The sequence below is a fragment of the Leptonychotes weddellii genome, chromosome 1 (assembly GCF_054177405.1).
Source record: "Leptonychotes weddellii isolate Sample4059 chromosome 1, ASM5417740v2, whole genome shotgun sequence".
Taxonomy (NCBI): Eukaryota; Metazoa; Chordata; class Mammalia; order Carnivora; family Phocidae; genus Leptonychotes; species Leptonychotes weddellii.
Window position 1 is genome coordinate 187,990,222 of NC_138369.1, and position 23,417 is coordinate 188,013,638.

At 46.6% G+C, this 23,417-nt stretch overlaps 1 protein-coding gene across 1 annotated transcript in view; it reads right to left on the reverse strand.

Annotated features, from left to right (window-relative positions):
* Positions 1 to 1,216: 1,216 nt before the first annotated feature.
* The window catches only part of DSCAM (DS cell adhesion molecule), a 482,198-nt gene continuing 459,997 nt past the window's right edge, over positions 1,217 to 23,417 (reverse strand). Inside the window, exons 27-29 of the mRNA XM_081819866.1 lie at positions 17,335 to 17,532; positions 15,504 to 15,806; positions 1,217 to 2,528 (exon numbers count right to left, since the gene is read on the reverse strand). Coding sequence (XP_081675992.1) covers positions 2,176 to 2,528; positions 15,504 to 15,806; positions 17,335 to 17,532 — 854 coding nt within the window. The 3' untranslated portion in view covers positions 1,217 to 2,175. The remainder of the gene's footprint in view (positions 2,529 to 15,503; positions 15,807 to 17,334; positions 17,533 to 23,417) is intronic.

Sequence of the window (23,417 nt, forward strand, 5' to 3'; positions counted from 1 at the left end):
ACAAACATCATAAAGGCAGGATTATTGAAAGTAATCCATTACAGAGGCAGGCATGATGCAGAGTTTTTATTTTTGCACAGCTTGAGAGAAAAAGAAAAAAAATGGTGAACTTCTAGGTTTGGGGAATATAGAAGTTTTAAATTGATGAAAGATAGTTTTAATTTTTCCCCAGGAAGTAGCATTTAATTTCTTTTGCATACAAAAGCAGTCTGTGAGGGTCTGTGAGGGTGCAGACCGTGAGCTGTTGACACAGATCAAATTCTGAAACCATGGCAAGAAAACACACACACACACACACACTTCACAAACATAGTCATCTAATGTTCCTGACAGCAGGTGGTCTTGACCGAGTCCCGGACGTGTTCTGCAGGTGCTCAGTGTCACTGCATCTATGTAGGCAAATGTGCCTGCCTGGAAAATAAATGGAAGGAAGCAATTGATGGAAAAGGGGAGGCAGGACGGAGGGAGGGAGGGAGAGAGGGATGGAAGAAGGAAGACAGGAAATACATTTCTGAACATGTTCCCAGATGGTAATAACTGGCACGAGTCTATGCTGGTGGCTTAAATGAGAGCCAGCGGAGAATATTAAGAGAGAGGAAGGTACTTGTGTAGTCTGTTACCTGGGCAACTGAGCTACCATGGGCATTTGTTCAAGTTTTCTGGTCAGTTCCAAACTTCTGTCGTGGAGACTTAAAGTCTGGGGTGAGGGTGCCATGGGAAGATGAGGTGCTCTTTCCTAAGCACACTGTGTAAAGGTCATGGGATGAAGAATGCAGTTCAGAGTACTTAAGAGTAAGTTCCCTGTAGATTGAGCCACATGGTAAATCATTTACACTTGGAGGAAGAAGAAGAAAAAGATTTCAGAGGAACATCACTCACTACTGGTTGGTTGGTTTTCCTCTGGGTACAGAGGAGTGAACCAGAGGCAACATATACTAAGATGGTCTATTGCAAACTTAGATACTGGTCATGGCAGTGACAGGGCAAGTCTTGGAGGGTAGGGTGCATGGAATTCCCCAGTCCTCTCTTCCTTTCTCCAGTAAGCTGGTGCTAATGGTGGGACTCTAGAGTAGGGGTCTGCAAACTTTCTGTATCGGGCCAGATGGTAAATATTTTCTGCTTTGTAGGCCATACCATTTCTCTTGTAACTATTCAACTCTGCCATCGTGACACAGGATAGCCATAGACAAAATGCAAATGGTATGCATGGCTGTGTTCCAATAAAATGTTCTTTATAAAAGTAGCAGGGGGCTGGATTTGGCCCACAGGCCATGGTTTGCTGATCCCTGGTCTAGCTAGAGGGCGAGGTGTTACGGAGAGGCAAGGAAGGAGCAGAACATCTGGGAGGCTTAGAGTACCTGGCCAGCCCCTGGTTATGGTTGGGATCAGCTGCAGCATCTGTGCTCTTCCCAGCCATTCCTGAGGAGCTCGGAGTGTTGGTTTCCTCTCTGGTTTATTGAATCGGGCTCTGGGTTCAGCCCTGGTGGTTGCAAACACAAGTATCAAGAGGAAGGAGGACCCAGCAATCAGTAGGAGACAAGGGAGGTAGACATCGAAATAAAGGCAGACCACCTTTTCTTTTTTATTTCGCTTAGACAAAATGCAAAGAGTGTCTCATTAAATTAAAAAATAAACAGAAAAGAAAATCAAATTGATTCCCCCCCACCCCTTCACTGACAGCACTCATCCTAATTCACAACAGAACGAGGTCAAATTGAGGACCCAGTTTCTAATGGGAAAGAAAGGTGTGCAAACATGACTAAAGTCTCCCCCCCTGCCCCCAAATCAGTGTTCCTTTTAAATTCACAAAGAGGGTAATTTTTTTCCCCATTTTCGTTCTTAAATCTTGTGTGATAGAACTTCCAGTCAGAAGGTTTAATTAGTCCCCCATGCACTTTGTAGAAAATCAGTAAAAATGCAATAACCTGTGAAGATCATAAAACTGGACTTCTTTCCCAAAAAATCAGATGCCCAGGCAGATGGAGCTCACACTCAGACAGAAAAAAAGCAGGAGAGTCTTTGCACTGTCTGTGGTTTCAGTATTTTCTCTTTTTTTTTTTTAATATATTTTGGCAATTTTCTTTAATTATAAATATTGGAATTCCGTAAAAAAAAGGTAGCTTTGATTGAATTTTTTAAATTGTATTTACAACTGCTGTCCAGTCATGCTGTTTGTTATACCAGGGTGTAGGATTTTGCGTAGGGATTGTTTCCTTTCAAATGGCCCCGAGAGTCGAGCAGCGATTCTTGGGAGCTGCTCATCTTAGCTGCCTGTCCCAGCTCTGCTCCCTCTCGCTGAGGTAATGTGGCCACGGCCCCCTGCTGCCACTGCTGTCCCTCTCTCGTGGAGGACGTGGAAGAGGAGGCCTCCATGGGGATTGGCTCAAGGACCGTGGGGCGCTTCAGGGTCCGACTTTTCTGAGGTTCCAAGCACGCTTGCCCTAAACTCAGGTCCCTGCTGGTGCCTGCACTGCTTCGGTTTAACAAAAAGTCCATTCTAAGGTATGGAGGCAAATGTATGAGGTCACCTGCAAAGAAACACAGAGCAGTTAGTTGGCTTCCTCATTTGCTAAGCAGGTGCTGAGTGCCATTCGGGTTTAGAGCTGGTGATGTCACTGTATCTGGCCGTGTTTTGCAAGACCCCTTGTCAGAGCTCACCACAAAGGCAGGTGGAATCATCTTCACCCCCATCCCACTAGGCACAGGGTGAGCTGGCTTTTCTGTGGCAAGTTACTGAGGCTCTTAAGTGTCATACTTCAGCCAGAGAAGAAGAGGTAACAAGATCCTTCAAAACCCCACACTGGAAAGAAAAACAGACCTCAAAGGCAACAGTGCACCCCAGGTATGAAGTGTGATGGACTGGACCCCGAATGCAATCAGAAGTGCTCCGGGGAGCACAGGGATTGAGGAGGGAGGCAGGGATACCAAGGAAAGGGTAATGCTCATTGGATAGCCCAGTGCTTCTGTCTTCCCCACATACACACAAGGAGTGCTTGAGTGGCAGCAAGCTGGGTGAATGCAGGGGGCTCTTTCTGGCCACCCAGGGATGGAGGGGTTCACTATGTCAGCTCACTTGTAACCCTTCCATGCCCACTCAGTGGGCAGCTCTGGCTAGAAAACAGGCTGGGGGTGGGCTGTCCTAGAGCCAAGAGACCAGGTAGGAGGATGTGCAGGTTGAGGGAGGCGTGGCAGTGGTCTGAGCTCAAGGGACATCCACAGAATGTCAGAGGGAATGTAATGGTGAGGTATAAAGGGGCCCAAGGATCATGGCTTCCGAATGCAGGGTGGTGGGAGGGTGACAGGGAAGGATGTGTGGATTTTTATATATCCAATTTCCTCAAAGAGATGACCTGTCTTTCATTCTTAAGAGTTTAATAAGCAAATGACATTAATTTGCTCTTTTATTTACTTACATGACTATTATTCTTTTATCATTCTGTTCACATACTTGAGAAAATGTGGAATTTATTTACCTCCAGGGTTATTTAAAAATGTAGGTCAAGAGTGCCTCACGATGTTTCTGAGACCCAACTAAATCTTGAATACTTGACATATTTGTAATGTGTTGTAACAGATTTGGGAATGAGTCTCTATCCCAGCAACTCCCCACTGAATGAACAGGGCTTATTAAGCCCTGGAAAAACAATAGCCTCTTGGTCCCAGCTGGATTGCAGGACGCTCAGGTCCTAGATTAGGTGGAACAAATGTGTTTGAAATTAAAGACAAAGCCCGTGATAACTGCCCTCTGCCTGCAGGGGCTCTCACTTAGATTTAGGGATCAGGAGGGTTAGGGTAGCTGAGAAAGGTGGGTGAGAATTTCCTTAATAATGGAAACAGTCCAGCGCCTACATCTTCGCACACGAGGGCTACTTGTGTTTGCTTACTTTACTGCAGGTCTGCCAACTATCTCTGAATATCCAATATCTCTGAGTGATCCAGTTTCTCAGGCAAAGCTTTACTAAGTTGCACGATGCTCTAATTAGCCCTTTCGACAGTGTGAATGCTGCAAATGTGTTCTCGTAATAATTCATGCACTTATGTGGAAGAAAGCACCAGAATAATCGGTGGTGAGCTTCGTTTATTAAAGGCGCTTTATGCCCATTAAAATCCCACCCCATGTGCTTGTCCAAGTACCACTTGGGAAACTGGGTTCTGTAATCATCCATGCATCTTCTATGTTCTTCAGATGCCTACAGCTCTGAGGTAACTTGCGTGCTTATTACTCCAGCTAGAAGAGGAATGGAAACCATGGCGACCGTCTGGATGTTGGCACACCTGCTTTTCTCAGCCACCTGTTTCCATGGGAGAAACTAAATAAGGATCCTAATGGTGGGGATTAGGAGTAGAGGTCTAGAAGGCATTGCCTACATTTAATCTGGGATCAGTTTCCTCGCTCATAAAATGGGAATAATAGTAGAATCTCCCACATAGAGTTGTGGTGAGGATTTAATTAGGTCATGCATATGAAAGGTTTACTGTCAGACATGTTCCTTCTCAGAAGGTCTGAAGTTATGGGCTGGAGACCGGCCAGGGCAGGAGCCGGGAACACTTCTTTCTACCTTAGTTTCTGTCTTCAGTGGGTTGCTTAGTGTCCACCCCTTCCGAAAGATATGTCCATGTCCCAATCCTCAGAATCTGTGAGTGTGATCTTTGTAGGAGAAAGTCTTTGTAGATGTGATTAAGTTAAGGATCGGGAGACGAAATCATCAGGACTGGAGGTGGGTCCTAAATCCAGTGACAGGTGTCTTTATAAGGAGATACAGAGGGAGACTGGGGACAGAGAAGAAGGGAGAAGCCATGTGAAGAGGGAGGGAGAGGGTGGGGAGACGCAGCCACAAGGCAAGGAGGACCTGGAGCCACCAGGAGCTGGAGGAGGTGGGGAAGGGATTCTTTCTTAGAGAGGAAGCACTGGAGGGAGCACAGCCCTGCCGACACAGGATTTTGGAATTCTGCCCTTAGAACTGTGAGAGAATAAATCCGTGTTGTTTGGAGCCCCCCAGTTTGTGGCCCTTTGTTATGCCAGCCACGGGACACTCATACAGATGTCCTTTCTTCTTGCCTGGGAGGACCTCACTTGGAGCCTCTTTGAACACTTCTACTGTATGGGAACAGTCCCTGCTTATGTCACTCACAGGAAAGGAGGGAATTTCTCTTGAGAGACCAGTAACTGCACCCAACACGGTTGTGGTTTGCGGGGTTCCCACCCTGTGTTCTGACCTGTCACCCACCCTTCCCCCACTACAGAAGCCAAGGCTGCCGCTCTTCCCCCAGTTCCTCTGCTCCCTGGGAAGCAGATACCTGTCCAGCTGGCCCCCAAAGACCCCCTCAGGACTAGGTTGGAGGTGGTTTTCCTGGAGTCTCCCTCCGGAGGGAGCAGGAGCCTCTTCGAAGGCATCTGAATCCGCAGGGAGCAGGTGTCTTGGTTCCTCACCATCCAGCCCTCCCAGCTGACCCACCCCTGGCCGCTGGACCCTCTCCATCTCTGTGGAGCAACACGCCCTGAAGCTAATCTGCCAGGACCCTCTGGAGGTGTCCCATGCACGTGAAAGCAGCAGTGACCCAGTAGGCGTTCAAGGATCTTTTTTGCTTTGAACTCTGCAGTCACCTCCATCAGGCATGCGCGGCCCTCGACATCCTTGTGCATCAAGCCCCCGTCACCACAGACGCGGGCAGAGCTGAACCCTGGCCTTAGTGCGTGTCCAGGAAAACCAGCTACGGCGGAGTTCGCCTCTGCTTCCAGCAAGGATTGAATCGCTTATGATCTAAGTTCCTCCTCTTTGTTTTACTCCTCCTTACCTCTCCCCTTTCTCTCTCTCTCCTTGTTTTGTCTTGCCTTATGCGGACACTCTCCTCCATGGAAATAAAAGGTGGAGGGAAGGGGTGAAATGGTGTGGGTAGGAGGTGGGGAGGAGACGGCAGCGGTGTGCAATGCAGTAACCACGGCACGATTGCGAGTAAAGTGGTGTGTGTGTGTGTGCGTGTATTTGTGTGTGTGTGTATGAGTGTGTATGTATATGGTTATGTGACTATGTGTGTGTTTATGTGTGTGTATGTGCATGTATGTGTGTGTGTGTGTGTGTGTGTCACAAAGACAGAGGGGAGGAAAACCCGGGAGGGAGAAGCAGACAGCACAAGGAGAGAACGAGGTGCACAGGAGAAAGGGACAGGAGGCAGGAAGACCTGGGCTCACATTCTGACCGCTGGAAGGGAAGGGATCTGGGGACGCCAATGTCCCCTTCCACGTCTTCCTTCTGCCCCGCTTACCTAACTGTCCATACCTCTAGCACTTTCCTAGTTAGCTAAACCTATTAGCTACTTTCCCAAACCCAGCATGAGTACAAACACAGTGACAGGGGGCTAGGAGCCCCAAATGAGCCTTGGGGCACACTCTACCCACTGGGTCTTGTGGTACTTATTCATGCACTTGTGTGTCATGAACAGTCCCCCCTCTGTGCTCTGGTCCTGAGGCCCACGGCCCTTGAGTCAGAGACGTGGGGTGAGGGCGAGGGTGGAGGGGCTGACACACCCTCGGCAAGAAGGGGCTCTGAGAGGCTGAGCTTAGGGGCTGAGGTGCTGGACTGGACTGGAGTCAGAGGGGCTGACAGGGGTGGTCAGGGCAGGGCAAGTGGGGGGAACGGAGCTGAGAGAGGCAGAGAGATGGATGGAGAGATGAGAGAGAGAGAGGGAGAGGGAGAGAGATGAGAGAGACACACACAAAGAGACAGATGAAAAAGAGACAGAGATGAGAGACAGAGAGACAGAGATGGAGAGACAGAGAGACAGAGGGGGGATGAGAGAGGTGGAAACACACACACACACACATACACACACACAGGTAAGCAGAAGGAAGGGACACAAGACAGAACTGGGGGGGGGATGAAAATGGGAGACAAAGAGCCATGAATAGAGAAAAGCTGATGGGACACAGCAGAGGAGTGCGGGAAGGACACTGCCATGCAGACCTTCAGGGTGTGGATCACAGGTGAGGATGTGGCCCTCTCCCCTCGCCTGGCCACACCTGTCCACCCCTGGGGCCTCCACATCCGGGGCATTTCTCCGAACTCTTTGCCTCCTCAGCCTGCAGCCCCCAGATCACAGGCTGCCCTTCCCCTGCCCCTGTGACTCCCACCTTGAGGGACCAGGGGCGGCTCAGCCATTATTCAATGTTATGCCTTATTATCGACATCATGGTCCATTCCTCATTTTCCTGTTACCACCTGTTATCTCTGAGAGTTCACACTAAACAAGTGGCATCAATTTCTCCCTCTCTCCCTAACCACCTTGCTCACAGGTGCCTTCACAACTCCTCATCCCCAGACCCCCTAATGGTCCCTCATCCACCAGCAGGTGGGTACTCAAAGCTTGCTATCCTCCCCAAGAGGGCCTTCAGGCCATGGTTGGCCCCATCACCTGAAAACTGCTATGGTAAACCTGCCTCGCTCATCTGAAACCAGGAGATGCCCTTTCCTATCAGGAAAGCCAAACTTCCTGAACTTTCTCAGTAGAGTCAGACGCACACACAAAGTCTGAATGCACTTTAGCTTTGGAAGAAGGACGGCAAAAACCGATATTGAAAAAGAGCAAAAATTCATCCATTCAGAAGATCTATAATGGATGTGCATTCCATGAATCTCTTCTTAGACAGTGCTTCCTGCTGTTTGGTGTGCACACACTAGGGAAGGAAAGGTCTAAAGTTGAGATCAGTGGTTCTCAGCAAAGAGGGATTCTGCCCCCAGGAGGCGAGTGGCAATGTCTGAAGACTATGTGGATGTCACAGTTGGGGGTGGCTCCTACCGGCCTTTCCTGGATGCAGGCTAGGGATGCTGCTCAACATCCAGAAAGCACAGGACACTGCCACCATCCCTCCATGCCTCCAATCCTCCAGTGCTCATTGTGCTGCTCCTGAGAAACCATAGTTTAAAGGGGCTAAAGTTTACAATTCCAAGTGGACCCTTATTTTGCTTTAATTTTATTTGAAAAACATTTCATTCAATCAGAATAAGGAATTGTACTGCTCAGCATCTACTAGTCCACAAGGAGTTATGGCCTCAGTTCTTGGGAGAAAGTAAGGGATGGGTCCCATGGAACGGCAGTCACAGGGTCTTCTTCCAACTTTGTCTGATGAGGTGGGAGCTTCGGTTGGGGTAAGAACATGAGCTAGAGATTCTGGGCTTCCTGTAAAAATCTTGCCTTTACTTCTAAATGGTTCTGTGACCCCCTTCAAGTTTTGCATCTTATCTTTAGTCAAGTGAAGGAGGCACGGTCATTTCTAAGGGCACCTTCAAGTCCGAAAGAATCTTTCTTATGCTCTTTACTATCTCACCTGTGAAAACTGGGTAAGCACAATGCATTAGGAATTTGAGGATAAGTATGAAACAAACGAATGCCTTTTTGGGAGCCTAAAATTCTGAGGCACATGGCAAGAGCCTTCTTCCCCCTCCTATGCAATACTTCATTAGCACCTGTGAAAGCATGCATAGGCTTTCACAACAAATACGTGTGGAAAGAAAGTGAATCAGAGTCCCTGGGGGCTTAGCTCTCCTCTGGGGCCATATAAAAAGGAACTTTCATCAATTTCTAATAAGGCTTCACATCTGCGCTTGGATGGAGCTGGGTATTGATGCAAAGGTAAGAAGCAAAGGATGCTTACCTTGGCTTCTAGCAATTTCAATAAGAACCACATAGATCAGACTTGTATGATGGTACAGCGTCAAAGAACTAGTTACAAAGGGAGAGAGCATGGAGTTTGCCCATTCTGGAGGCAAACGAGATCTAACACTTTTTCAGTTTAATATTAATGCTGCAGCAAGGTAATGAAAACTTGTAAATGAACCTCTCTTGGTAAATGAATCTTCACTCCCAAATGGCCACCAGGAAAACCCCTAAATAAATAATGTGAGATTGATAACCAGAGTTCCATGTACACAGATTCTGTTACCATTCTTGGCTTGTACTTATGAGGCTTCATGCATTTTTAAGGGCTCATCAATATTGCAATCCTCCTATTCATCGGTGAACTTCTAAAACTACACTGAGGTACGAAGTGGGGCTTTGAGTTTGTTGCTGCTCACGATTCTTTAGAAATAAAGTAGTTCTGAATAAAAATCAGGATTGGAAAATCTGCTCCAGCATTTAGGCCAGGTCAGAATCACTTAGCTGGGCATTTGGAGCACCCAGTGAGGAAGGGTCCGTGAGGTTCAAAGAAGCTCCAGCTCCTGCATAAGACCCCTGAGGACCCACACACTGGGGACCACGGAGGAGGAAGCCTGCTCGGAGGCTTGTGCCTGCTTCACTGTGGGGCTGGCAGACCCGTCTCCACAACCCTGTGCATCCTGAGTCATTCCACGGAAGGACTGAGTTAACCTGGAGATTCTAGGCAGAGGGAATATACGTTTGTGGAGTTTAGGAGCCCAGAGAGCAGGAGTCATGACCAGTGAGGAAGACAGGGCTGACTTCTTGAAGCCCTGTGAGTCTCTATCCTGAGCATTCGGCAACTACACGAGGGATTTCAACATGAGAGCATCCACCACACCACTTGAATTTAAGGTTTCTTGCTTCCCAGTTTGGGATATAGTATGTATTAGAAGTTGGTGCCAGTTCTGTCCACACAGGACCCCATTGAAATATGATGGTCTTTGCTGTCTTCTTACCTTTTTGTACATTCCCAGCACCTTCAGGTTATCATGACATCTCACTGGGGAGTGTGTGGGGTGGGGTGGGGGGAGGAGGTAGCCCCTGTCTTCCAGAAGCTGGGTTTTGTCTTGTTTCTTGGATTTCCTCATTTATCTGTCTTGTGTCTTTAGGTCTCTTTCTGCTGTTTATGATACTACCTGCTATTCTGATGAAATAAGGAGACTGAGAAGTGTTGGTTTAATATATTAACATTATTATGTCTTAGGAGAATACCTGGTATAGTATCTTTTCACAGAGAAGGTATTCAATAAATATGGGTTGAATAAATGGGTGTAATAGATTTGTGTTTTCACAGGGCCTTTTTGGAGATGCAGTGAACTTTCACTGTGGTGAACCTTTTAGCTCGTCATCCGTGGCACTGGAATCTAGAAACTTCCTTCTGGCCACCCAGCAGGACACAGGTGGGCTTCCTACCTCTCCCTTACAAGTTATCAGGCACAGACCTCCTCCTTACCTCCTTACCTCTGGACTCCCCAGCAACTAAAGCTGAACCCCAATAAGCCGACCAAGCAAATCAGTGAGCTAAGGGGCTCGGAGTTGGAGAAAAGGCAGTCAGAACAAAAGGACACACACTTAGTAACTGGCGGACGTACACAAGAGCAGCATCTACGATAAATCCACAGGAGCACTCAGAAAGGTGAGACGACTCGGGCCCCCGGAGCCAGTGGAAGAAAGGGGAGGAGGCCGGTGCAAAAGGCAAGTGGGCTTTGAGTTCCAAGCTTGGGACCCTTCGTAAAGAGTCCCACCATCACTTCATGGGTCCTGGAGACATCAGACTAAAATAACAAGACAGTCTTTAAGAAGGTGAAGTCAAAAATGCACATTAAAGAGATCAGTTTCCTAGCAGTGAGCCAGGATGGGCATGGTGAAATATGTAGGTCTACCCAGGGCAGGTGTGCATAGCAATATTCGGAGGTGCTGTTCATGGCCTCCAGGTCCTTCTAACTTTAAATACTATGGGAGTATTTGAAAGTTTGTCAGCTCAGAGCTAACTGTTGCTCTGGGTGGTGAATGTGAAGCTCATTCCAATCTCCTGCCTTAGCTCTTCCTCTGCCCACACCACTGTCTCTTTAGGATGTCTGCTGGGCTTTCTCTGCCCCATTCACCTTAGATCTCAGCTCACAATTCATTGCTCCAAGAGGCCTTCCTAGACCATTATTCCCAACCCCCGACCCCATGCCAGACTTGATCCCCTTCCCCAATTACTTCTTTCCCCAGCACTTATCATGATCTGAAACTGTGTTATCTTATTTGATCAGTGTCTGTCTCCCCCACCGGGAATATAAACTCCCTTCAGATGGGGTCTTTGTGAGTCTCGTCTATCACTGTATCTCCAGCTCTGAAAGCGGGACCAGTTATTGAGTGGGAGCTCAAAAAAGACATGCTGAAGTTAGAAAGGGGGCTGGGAGGCTGGGAGGGAAGAAGCAGAGGCATCTCTGGAAGGATGGAGGCCAGAGCAGCAGAGTGTGCATGGTGTGTGCATATGCATGCATGGTGTGCACACCTGTTTGTGTCCATGAGGAAGTATCAAAGATACTTGCACTTGAAAGGAGACCCTTTCCATAGCTCTTAGAATAACATTCATGATGGAAATTTCAAAATCTCATTGTAATGAGTGCAAAAAAGAGGAGAAGGATGCAAAATCCGAGGCATGGGACCCCAGTCGCCCAGCCCAAAGGGGCGAGGGGAGGGGAGATACAGAACTGCTTGAGAGGAACCCAGTGTGGCGCCTTGGGTCAGGAGGAGGGAATCTGCGCTAGGTGACCTGCAGGGAGCAGAGCTCACGTCCGCAGGTGGCAAGGGAGATGCAGGTAGAAAGAAGCTGTGGAGGGGGATTTTTGGCAGTGAAGATCTCTGGAGTCTAATTCTGATTCAAGAGCCAGCATGAAAACCACATGGGCTTCAGAGGGGGAAACAGCACGATCACAGTGACAGCTGAGAACCGAAAGAGCAGCTTTCGTTGGAGGGTGCTGCTGGAGCGGAGGCCAGTGTGTCCTTCAGGTAAGCACCTCTCACTCCACACTCTTCCATTCTATTAAATGCACACATGCAGAAGATTGTGAGGGATGGCGTGAATGGATCTGAACACTGCAAACCAAAAACTGCTTCAGGGAACTGGTTGTTCAGAGAACCAACAAGTTGGCAGCAGTCTGTGATCCTTTCCGACTGGAAAACCTCAAGTGTGTTCATTACAGGAGGGACTAATGAACATATATTTAAGGCTGGGGTCCCAGAGTGTGAGTGCAGAGATCTAAAGGGGCTGACACTTCTGCTGCTCATGGGGCCAGGATGCATTCGGTTGCATATGTGAAGCTTTAAATTGATTTAAGTAGCTTCAGGCAAGGGTATTTCTTGATTGCATAGGATAAACTCATGAATAAAGGAGCAGCCACAATCCAAGAATGTTAGAAACTGGCTTAGAAAGCTACCTGAACCCAAGAACAGGTACCGTAACCTAAGTATTGGAAGTTGCCTTGACTGAGAGGGAAAGAAGTTGCTTAACCTTCCAGCTATTTCTCAGAGGAAGATAGAGTTTTATTTGTTTGTCTGGTCTGTCTTTTGTTATTACAGATGGAAATAACCACCCCTTATTATAGAAAATGAAACCATAGCACAACTGGCATTTTATTTAAAATAAAAAAGCCCTAAAAATTCAGTAAATTCAAAATTCAGGTACTGTTAAGCATCTAAAGTGAGATTCTGATGTTTGCCTTCTGTGTGAGGCATCGCATTTCGTGGGGAGCTTCCCTTTATCTGTGGAAGAGGTTTCCTTTTGATTTGTGAAGAGCAAGAATAGAAAATAAATCACTTTGTTTAAAGGTAAGCTGGAAGATGGGGTCGACTTGAATGTTCTCTTATATTTTACTAAGAATTTCTAATAATTGCCATGTTTTAACCAATTGGCTAGTCTTGTCATCATTACAACTATGATAGATGCATTCATTCAATATATTTATTAAGCACCTACTATATGTATCAGACACAGTGATAGGAGCACATATTCAGTGCTACTAAGTCATTTAAAATATTTCTTGAGTGCTCACTGTATTGCCAGATTACCCGCTAGAGGTAATCGGGGAGAGAAGTAGGAAGGCAATGAAGACGTGTTTTCTGTCTTCCTGGAGCCAGGATCTGGCCACGTTGATTTAACTTGATCCTGACTTGATTTGTGGAGTGTTTAAAAGTTTTGGACCACAAATGGAGGAAAAGACCATCACACAGGAAGAGCCGATGGTGAGGAGAAAGATGTACAGGGACTGGGAAGACTCCGTTGAGCTGCATGCCGATCAATGCCTTCTAGAGCCACGGGGACACAGGTAGGAATGAGGTTTGAAAGCGCAGCTCAAGGAACTGATGATTCTGATGCAGCCTCCAGTCAGCAGAATAGTAAATTGTAACCTTGGCTTTTTTGCCTGGTGTTGAATTTAGTCTTATAAAGGGACAATAGGAAGGCTTTCCGAAAAGCATATCAAATATTCATTAATAATAATACAGTCATTTAGGATGGACAAAACAAAGTTTGTGGACATTAGGACTTGTGTTGACTTAAAAAGTGACTCATACCTAAAGTTATAAAGTCATTTTAGTCTAAATAGCATTTTAAGACTATACTACTTCAGTTAATTGTGATCTTTCAGTTGTTCTGATGGATCCAGGCAACAACGTCATAACACCACATCAATAACTACTGATGTATTGTGTGGTGACTAACATAACATAATAAAGTAAAATTTTAAAAAAAGAAGTTCAAAAATTTTTTGTAATTGAATCTAACAAGAGGAACAACAAGACATCAAAAAGAAACTCAAGCCTTTAATTAATTCAAAGCTTGCACAAATAAGACTATCATTTCACGCAGGAGCTCCTGTATACGAGGGAAGATGGCTGCCGATGGAAGCTTGGTGTACTTAGCTGGGTGATACCCAAATGAAGCAATGCTTCCCAGGATGTCTGTGACCTCTGAAGAGAAACAAACAAAAGAGGGAAGGAGGAGAGGAGCCAGCAGCTCAACTGGAGTCCACACCGGAGTCACCATGAGAATCCCAACAACAGCGTCAATAAGGCAAAAACAGAAACAACAACACTAACCACTTTACCTAAATTATGCTACACATGTCTCACACCAGGGTCATGCCCATTTTACAGGTGGGGCAACTGAAGGCCACCAAGACTAAACAACATGCCCAGAGGCACATTTTCTCCTTTCCTGTGTTCCTCCACCTCGGGCTTAACAGCCACAAAGAGCTTATGTTTTTATCCTATGTTTTTCTGCATTTGCCTTGCAAATAAATGCCAACAACAAGAAATGCCTGAAATAAAAACACCCACAAATAACAGCTCATCTTCTCCCTGAGGAGGTAGACAGAATGAGAATAAATGAAGCCATCATTCTTTATTGTATGCTGGCATGAATCTTGACTCCGTTTGGAAGATTAGTTGCTGGATAGACAATTCTTATTTTATATATTTTTATGCATTTATAAGGCTCATTTCAGCTGGGCTATATGCCATAAAACCCAAGGGAATTGCAGTAATTTAAATGTGAAGATAAATTTTTGAAATAAGACTAGTAGAGTGGTTCAGAAAATGGGAAAAGAGGAAATAAAACTGGATTCAACAAGACTGGATAGGCCGGTCCACAGAGGAAAGACTGGATAGGCTGGTCCACAAAGGAAAGTCTTTGGCAGCTATTTCAGGGTGAAGAAGAAGAAGGAGTGATTCTTCAGATGAGAAGTACCACTGGCTGCCATGGTTGGATTCAGTATATAGATGTATTTATTTGCCCTCTACAATGGTTTGCAGATACCTGATCCAATACTTGAAAACTGTGGGTCTCCATGGAAAAACCAAGATTTCTGGCTTCTCTTGAGAAAGTCACTCATCCTGACCCCCATTTCCACTTGGGATGAGTTGGCGGGAACATACTGGAGTCTATCCCCTCTAGATAGTCTGTGAACTCAAACTGTCTATCATGCATCATCCCCCTTCTCCTTGCTCCCCATCCTCTTCACTTACGCATGTGATCTGCCAGGCCCTGCAGGCCTTAGAGCTCAGAGCTGCCATCCACACACCAAGTACTCTCACACACCCAGTCCACTCTCACAGGCTCAAGGCAAAGATTGAACAGTGGCTGACCAAATCCCAGCCAGTCACTGTCACTTTGGGTAGCTCAATGAAACCAAGGCCCAAGCATCGGCCACTGGTAAGAACTCTCTCCTTCTGAAAGTCCTTGGTACAGCAGCTTTAAAACAAAGGCCCCCTGTGTTTGAGCCTCCTCTCATCACATGATGGGGACTCCCTCTCTCCAACCTGAGCTCCTTGGGCTCTTTGATTGCTTGAACAACAGAATATGGCAGAAGCCATGTGTCACTTTCCAGGCCCAGCCTTAAGAGACTGGCTATTTCTATTGTTTGCCTGTCAGGACGCCTGCTTTAGAACCGAGCTGCCATGATATGAAGAAGCTGGAGCCACCTTGGGGAGAAACCCACCCAGGGAGGACACGACCAGCACCAGGCTGCCGGGTGAGGGAGCCGTTTGGGAAGGGCTCCTCTATACCTAAGTGAGCCTCCCCAGTGACACGGCTGGAGCAGAGATGAGCTGTCCCCACCAAGCCTTGACTACATTTCAGATTGTGTAAACAAAATAAGTGACTGTCACTGTTGGAAACCCATGAGCTTTGGGGTGGTTCATTACATAGCAACCTGTAAACAGAGCCCCAAATCCAAACACCAGGACAGGCTTTCATAGCAGACGGTGTGAATCAGGAAGATGTGTCTCCCATACAGTGGTCCATGCATTGCTTTTCTCACCTGGCCGATGTGCCTTTGGAACCGCCATGTTCATCACTCGACCTCCATCCTGAGGTTTGGGGGGAGATGCAGTGAACCTGCAGATCCCCGATTCTGAAGGGGTGCTGGAGGTCAGACTGTCTGTGTACTCGTTTGTCCCTGCCGTCAACTGTTCAGATGATGTGTCTGATATGAAGCACTCTGTGATGGTGAACTTGGCGTGCCTCAGTTGCTCTTCCATCTTAGCATGCTCGTAGGCTCTGGCCAGTTCTTCGTAAGTGGAGGAGGCACTTTCTGTGGAGACCATGCTGCTTCGCGCTCGATCTGCCGCGTGTAAAAGAGAGAACAAGATGGATCAGTTATTGCCTTATGGCCCCACTGGATGGCCATCTCTGGCTTGTGGCTGTCTCTCCCAGATCCTTGTACTACCTGGCAGGGGTCCTGGGTCTTTGACTGAGAACTGCCTTTGTCACCGTGGGGCCTGCTCTGTGCGCCTCGGTAAAGTGGGCTCAGAGAACTTGGTTTCAGTGGAATTGTTCCCTGCCTGGATGCCTCCGTCAATCAGCAATGCTTAAAAAATTCTGTGTTTCAGGACATCTGGGTGGCTCAGTCTGTTAGGTGCCTGTCTTTGGCTCAGGTCATGATCTCAGGGTCCTGGGATCAAGTCCCACGTCAGGTTCCCTGCTCAGTGGCGGGTCTCCCTCTCCCTTTGTTGCTCCCCCTGTTTGTGCGCGTGCTCTCTCTGTCAAATAAATAAATAAAAAATCTTTGAAAAAAATTCTGTGTTTCGTTAAAATGATTGGGAACTTGGTGTACACAGACGGCGGTGTCCACCCCCTGCTCTGACTTGCGAATCAGCCTATTCCATAGAGACTTTAATTGGCATGAATGGTTTGAGCTCTGAAGTTTGGCTCCTCTAGGCCCAGCTTGGCAAGGAGGACGTGACGGTGGTTGCAAATGAAGCCCGGGACGACGCATGAAATTGGCCAGTAGGAAGAATGGCCCCTGGTCCCTCAGATCATCCTTTGTGACTGCCACATTTTATGGGGCCCAGAGAGCCACAAGGACCGGAGGGGGAGCATCTTGGCCAGAGGAATCTCTATTTTACGCACTAAAAAGTTTTGAATCACCTCTGTGGAACTCTGAGACTCTTCTGAGAGAAATAACAGCCATAAAAATAAATGTACAGGGTAACACTCCACCTTTGGAACACTATTTTTAAAGTGTATCAGCCAGAACAAAAGAAAATGAGTATGAAAATTTCCTACAGCTATTAGGTTTAGATATAATTTCTTTTCAAAAGTTAAGGTGGGGGGTGGGACAAGCTGATGCTATTCTTAGGCCCTGTCTTCTCTCCGAAGTGAAATCTTTGTTGATGGCACAGACTAGATGACTTACCTTATAATCAACCCCTGCTTAATTGTCAAAAGGATCAGCCTATGTTCCCTATAGAGGGTGCTATGACCTTGTCATGAAATTTCAAGTGCAGCCTCTTAAACCCAGAGATGGTAGTGGGTCATGTGCCCTCAGAGTATAATCAGGAATTTTTGAAATCATGTGGGTGAAAATTTTAAAGTATCTGTGTTTCTCTTAGCTGGGTAGGAACTGAAAGGAGAGAAGACCATGAGTCTGAGATTCAAGACACCTGCAAAATAGATGCCTTTTGCTTCTGCTTTGCAGAAATCACTGGGCCCCGGGCATCATCAATGCTGCATGGTTGTATTGGTACCTGTTACTTAAACAGTCTAACAATTTGAAAATGACCTTGAAGGAGCATAATTAGGAGCCTCTGAAGCCCATCTGCGGGCCATGCTTGTCCCCAGGGTTGAGGAGGAGGCGTGCAGACCCCTACCTGTGTCTTGTGAAGGGCTGACACTGTAGCTGTCACTCTCCTTGTCCATTGATCCCGCAGCCCTGGGCGTCGGCAGCCTCCAGTCTGTGGTGAGGGTGTGTGCTGAAATGGTGGGGTGGGGTCTGTTGAGGGTCCACTGGCTGGCATACCGGTTTCTTGCTGTGGGTCCTGCCTTTGCGTTCCTCCTGGTGGTGGGATCTGTGAAGAGCCAAGAATAATGTATGTCTTAGTGTCTAGGAGTATGGTCAGTCATGATCCAAGTGTTGAGAGTGGTTCTCTCCACCCAGCCCTAAGACCCCCCTGCAGGATTCATGCCTCCAGGAAGCCTTCCCTGACTGCCCCTATCCAGAGCATTCATTTTCTTTCTCTTATGGTCTGAGACATTTTTGTGAAATGTAAACATTTTTAAAAGTCCTGTGGGGGGCGGGAGAGAACATTAGATTTGGACTCAGGAGTTATAGACTCAATGTCCACATCCTAACCCCTAGTACCTCAGAATGTGACCTTATTTGGAAATAGGTTCATGGCAGATGTCATTAGTTATGATAAAGTCAGATTGGAGTAGGGTGGCCTTCAATCTAACATGGGTGGTGTCCTTCTAAGAACAGGAGACAGACACACCGAGGGAAGACAGCCGTGGAACAATGGAGGCAGAGATTGAAGTGCTGCAGCTGTAAGCCAAGGAATGTCAAAGATTGTCCGCAGCAACCACTGGAAACTAGGCAGAGGCGAGGAAGGACACTTCTCTACAGGTTTCAGAAAGAGCGGGACTCTGCTGACACCTTGCATTTGGATTTCTGGGCCCCAGAACGGTGAGACAATAAATTTCTGTTCTTTTAAGCCACCCCAGTTTGTGGTATGTTGTAATAGCAGCTCTAGGAAACAATACAGTGTTATTGTGGTTTTGTATTTACTCATTCCCTTGAGTAGGACTGTTTTACTCATCAACTAAATTGCAAGTTCCTAGACCAGGAGGATGATACCTTTTTGTCTGAATACTCTCTTAGTTTTTTGCGTATGGTAACATAGCTTTTCAACAGAATTGTCTGAACTTTGTCAAAGTTCAAAGATATGGGTCATTCAATGCAGAGCACACACGGTTTATCAGTGTCTGAATTTTATATGTCTGCTGTCTTCAAAAACAGAGATTTACATATATAGAGGCAGGTGCCAGATGGGTTTCATTTTCTCTAAATCTGGAACCAAAGACAGCAGGTCAATGAGGTGGACAGAGTTCTTAGTTCAGCTCTTTGGCTGGACACTGGAGTGGACCATAACACTGTCTTTTCTGGAATTTTGTGGAATAAGGGAAAGGTTCGGTGACCTGGACTGATTTTTCTTGGGCTCCAGCTTGAAGGCCACATAAGGTCCTAGATGGAGCTTTTTCCACCATTGAATTCTCTTGTTCTCAAAAAGGAATCTTATGCAGTTATATTTCAAAATGGTCTGGCCACCTCTCAACACCGCAGTCGATATTTACTGCTCAGCACTAATGAAGCAGGATCAAAAGATCAACAGAGAGAGGGCCAACACTTGGCATTGGGACAATGACTTACTAATGTGTTTTCGTGGGCCTGGAAGTCTCTCTAGGGCAGGGGTCAGGTGTTCATCCTTGGGTCCATTCACAGAGCCTATGATAATCTCTGGTATACAGAGTCCCCTGGATGAACACACATAGCCCAGGGTCACTTTATGGATGAGGCAACGGACGCTCAGAGAGAAGTGACACAGCTATTAAGTGGTAAGTAGGGAGCCCAAGACGCCATGGATTGGTTCAGAGATTGCCCAGCACTTGACCACCCAGAGGTCCCCACCCTGGACACCTAAGTATTTAATACAGTGTCCCTGTGACACTGAGTCCTTTGTAATGCCATTTTGGATCACGGGAGGCAAGACACTTGAAAGGGGTGAAAGGACTTTCTTTTCAAATGGAGGATTTTCCTCTTTGCAAATTCTAGTTATTGGACTTTGAACCGAATCCATCATTCTACAGTGCTGGAGAGAAGCATTAAAATGACAGCCAAATCAATATATTTTAAGATTTCCTGGGTCATCAAAATGCTTCATCTTGGTGCATATTCTTTGGGGCATTGATTTTAAGACACATTTCATCCCTTACTTGCAAAATTCCACAGAAGACTTTATTGGAAGATGTATTTTTTTTTTTGCCTTGATTAGAATGTAAATGTAAATTTACATTTAATGTAGAGCTGAATGTAAATATGAACCCAAAGCCCAGGTTATGCTCGAGCGCCAAGCTCTCTGGACAGCAAGGTATGAATGATAATTGTGTTTCTCCACTGAAATGCTAGGAGAGAGGTCCTCAAAGAGATAGAAAAATATTCTCACGGGTAGGAGGCTAAGTATCTTCCAGGTACGATGGACTTCTTAAGTAGAGCTTCAATAAATGGAGCTTGTTATTTAAATGCTAATGAATCTTTCCCCAAAAATTACCCTGTCCCTTACGTAAGATTTGAGGATTCTCATTTTCTTTTAAAAATTTTTTGAAGGTTTTCATTTTTATTCTTCTTTATGTTTCTTGCAGCTACAGCTGTGGATCAGATTTACTCCTGGCACGGATGCTTGGGTGGCGGGGCTGGGTGGGTGGGTGGGTATCAGTTTGATCTTCCCACTTCAAGGACACTATTTCCTCAAACTCCCAAACCCTCCCCTGTGTTTCTTCCCACTGACCCGCCCACCCATAGTGGGGCAGGACCGTAGCCCCTTTCTCACTGAGATCACCCTGTGTGGAAAATTCCATGGTCACGTTGTACATGTCAGCCTCTATTCAAAGCCACAACTCTTTTCAAGTTAATTTTGTTCGTTATCCTTTTTTTCTAGATGAGGACAGTTTTACCAGTGGCCTGATAACGTTGGAAATATAGGTCATGATATTACTTTCCCTGAACCACAGGCTGCAATTCTGTTCTGCTCTAAGCAAGCATCCTAGAGGCGAAATCATCTCAGTAGGTAGAATATTGGGGTGGTTGACACATTTTTTTTTAATAATCAGGTTTTGGGAGCTGTTTTATACCTGAGCCGAACTCTTCGGTATGATAGCTCCTGAGATATCAGCTAAAATAAAAATCTGACTTGGACCCTACTTGGTAGCCTCCTTTGTAGGCCTTACCAGGTAATCTACTAAGGAAATAAATGTTGAGATTTACTGCCCCTGCATGGAAAGCATTTTGTTCGGCTCCCCACCACTCTAATATAAATACAACTTGGTGATGAGCCATCACGCTTGCTGAACAGCTAACAAATTAGAAGGTAAGTGATACAAATAATTCTTGGCCTTTCAAGACCGAGTCTGAACCTAAATTAAGCTTTTCTGCCCACTGAATCAAATTATTTTAATCATCCTGAATTCGGGATAAGAGAGGATTTTGTGGCTAATAGGGTTTTAAAACATGTCATGTGTACTGTGATCTGGGTATTAATCTGTTTTTATTCTCTGGCTTTTGCTGTCCTATCTCGTAGGTGCTGAGGCCTCCACTGCATGTGGTGATGATGCTGTGGGGCCTGAATATTCCCATCACATAACGAACAAGTATTTACCAAGGGCTCATTATACATGGGACACTCCTCGCCTATATCAGGTATTTTCCTGCAGTATGATGTCATGTACAATTCTGCGTGATGGGGTGTGCAATGGTTTTCAAAGTCTCAATGAAAAAAGAGTCAATCCAGGTTGTGAACTCTTCTTATGTAAGCCTACTCAGCCCCTAGATGTCCCCTAAGAAGCGTCATCTCCACTTAACAGCACTTAACAGTGTTTGAGTTAGGTTGCCTGCCTTTGACCCAGTTTCACTACTTGCTGGTGGTGAGCTCATCAGACGTGCCCACTTCCCTCATCTCAGACCTCACCCACCCATAGGGCTGTTGTGACACATGGAGGGGCTCAATAGATCTCGGGGCCTGGCCCGTGATTCCTGAGTGACAAACACTTGGCAAGGGTTGGAGCACATCCTGCTTATTGGGAAGAGGGTGGGGGAGATTTGGTGGGTTGATCAGGAAGGCTAGAGACTCAGTTTAGAGAGGGTTTGGCAGAAAAAAAAAATACTCATTAAAAAATCAAGACCAGAGGTGCCTGGGTGGCTCAGTTGGTGAAGTGTCTGACTTTGGTTCGGGTCATGATCTCAGGGTTCTGGGATCGAGTCCCCCCACCAGGCTCCCTGTTCAGTGGGGAGTCTACTTCTCCCTCTCCTGCTCCCCCTTCTTGTGATCTCTCTCTCTCTCATAAATAAATAAAATCTTAAAAAAAACATCAAGACCAGATGCTGGAGAGTTCCCATGCTGCAGAAAGGAGCTGAAAGGTAGAGCTGGTAAGGACAGGCGTGCGTCCTATTCATTCCCAGTCTAGCCCTCTGTACATCAAGTACAGTCAAGCTCTTGTACATGCTCTTGGCCCAGATGGGTGGATGGTGACAAAGGGATGACTTCCAGGTAAATATGACCCCAAAGCCCAGGTCATGTCTCACACGTTTCACTTCACGTGTCTTTGTACCCTTGCACAGTTTGGGCACAAGAAAGCTGATTCAAGTTCTCCTGTGACGGTCTCGTTGGTAAGTCTCACAGAGTGTGCTGGGAGAGACTATGTACATACTTACAAACCTCCAATCAGCTGGCATCCAGACCCCCAGCCTATTAGATGTCTTAGGAAATGGAGAACAAAGAGAGGGGCCAAATGGACTGCCCAAGTCCTGTCTAAAATGCTAAACATCCTTTCTTACCCACCCCCTTTACTCTGATTTCAGAACTTGACAGTGGATTAGTATTTAAGTATGTTTACTGATGCCTACTGTGTATCAGACTCTGCGGCTGGAGCTGGGGGTGGGAGACACAGACACCACAGATGCCCCACTTTCTCCTGTACCCTAAGACACAGGAGAGACAGGGATGCACACAGAACTGCAGACACAGCCAAGGCATCTGTTCCCCTTGGTTGAAGAGCTAAATAGCCAACTGTTGGGATTTCTCCCATCCTCATAACGAATCTTTGTTGCAGGTCAGGAAAACTAAAAAAATAAATGCCTAGAAACATAGCTTCTATGATGCGGTCATGATAGTGTGTAAACAACGTATCGTAGATGCTCTTCTTAAAACTAAAGAGCCCCTACATTGACGACCCCGTCCTAGCATCATTAGAACAGACTAATAACGCCGTGTGCAGCTGAGGAGACAGACTATAAAACCATCTCGGCAAATTCGCCCAACTGCAGTGTGGAGAACCAGCCGCATGGGACTGAGATGACAGGGGTGCACCACGTGGACACTGTGACAAACTTGGGGGCACGGGACACAAGCGGAGAGCTGGGCTTCTGCTGGGGGTTTGGATGCCCACTCTTTCCACTTATAAATGAAAAACGGGATGTTCTTAGTCCCTCCTCATGTGGTTCTGGAAGAAATATTTAATGCAAAAATGATCCCAAAGATCCTTTACTAATAGAGAATGTTGTGCAGATGCTAAAGGAATAGCTCTGCTTTTAATTTTTTTGAATTAGAGACTGATGCATGCATTTGAGTAGATCTACCTAATGCTTATAAACACTGTTGGATGTTCATCACAAATGAAGGAAGCAGCGTTCTGTAAGCTGTGGTTGCTTCAGTGTGATGTGATCATCAGGCTGAACCCTGGGCTGAGCATCCCAACACTCTCAGAATGAGGTGCAAACTCACGAGGCTGGCCCAGGAGGCCTGGCGACCAGGCCACCTCTTTCTCTGTCTACCCCCCCCCCCCCCGCATCCCTGTGGCCCACTGCAATCCAGGGACGCTTCTGTCCCAACAGGCCTTAGGAGCTTTTCCCTCCTGTCCCCTCCACCTGGCAAGCCAGCTCATGGCCACGACTGAGACTTGCTCCTCAATGGTGGTCTCCCCAGATTCATGTTCAAAGTAGCCTCTCCCATCATCTCCCATACACCCCCTGACTCACTATCTCACCATTTCATCATTGCCTCCTATTTTTCCCTAGTTCTTTTAGGTAAATGAGAAAAGCTTGAGTTCTTTGTTTGCATCTGATTCCTGCACTAAGATGAAATGAATGTCTTCCTGCGTCTCATGATGTACCCCCATCACTGGGCCA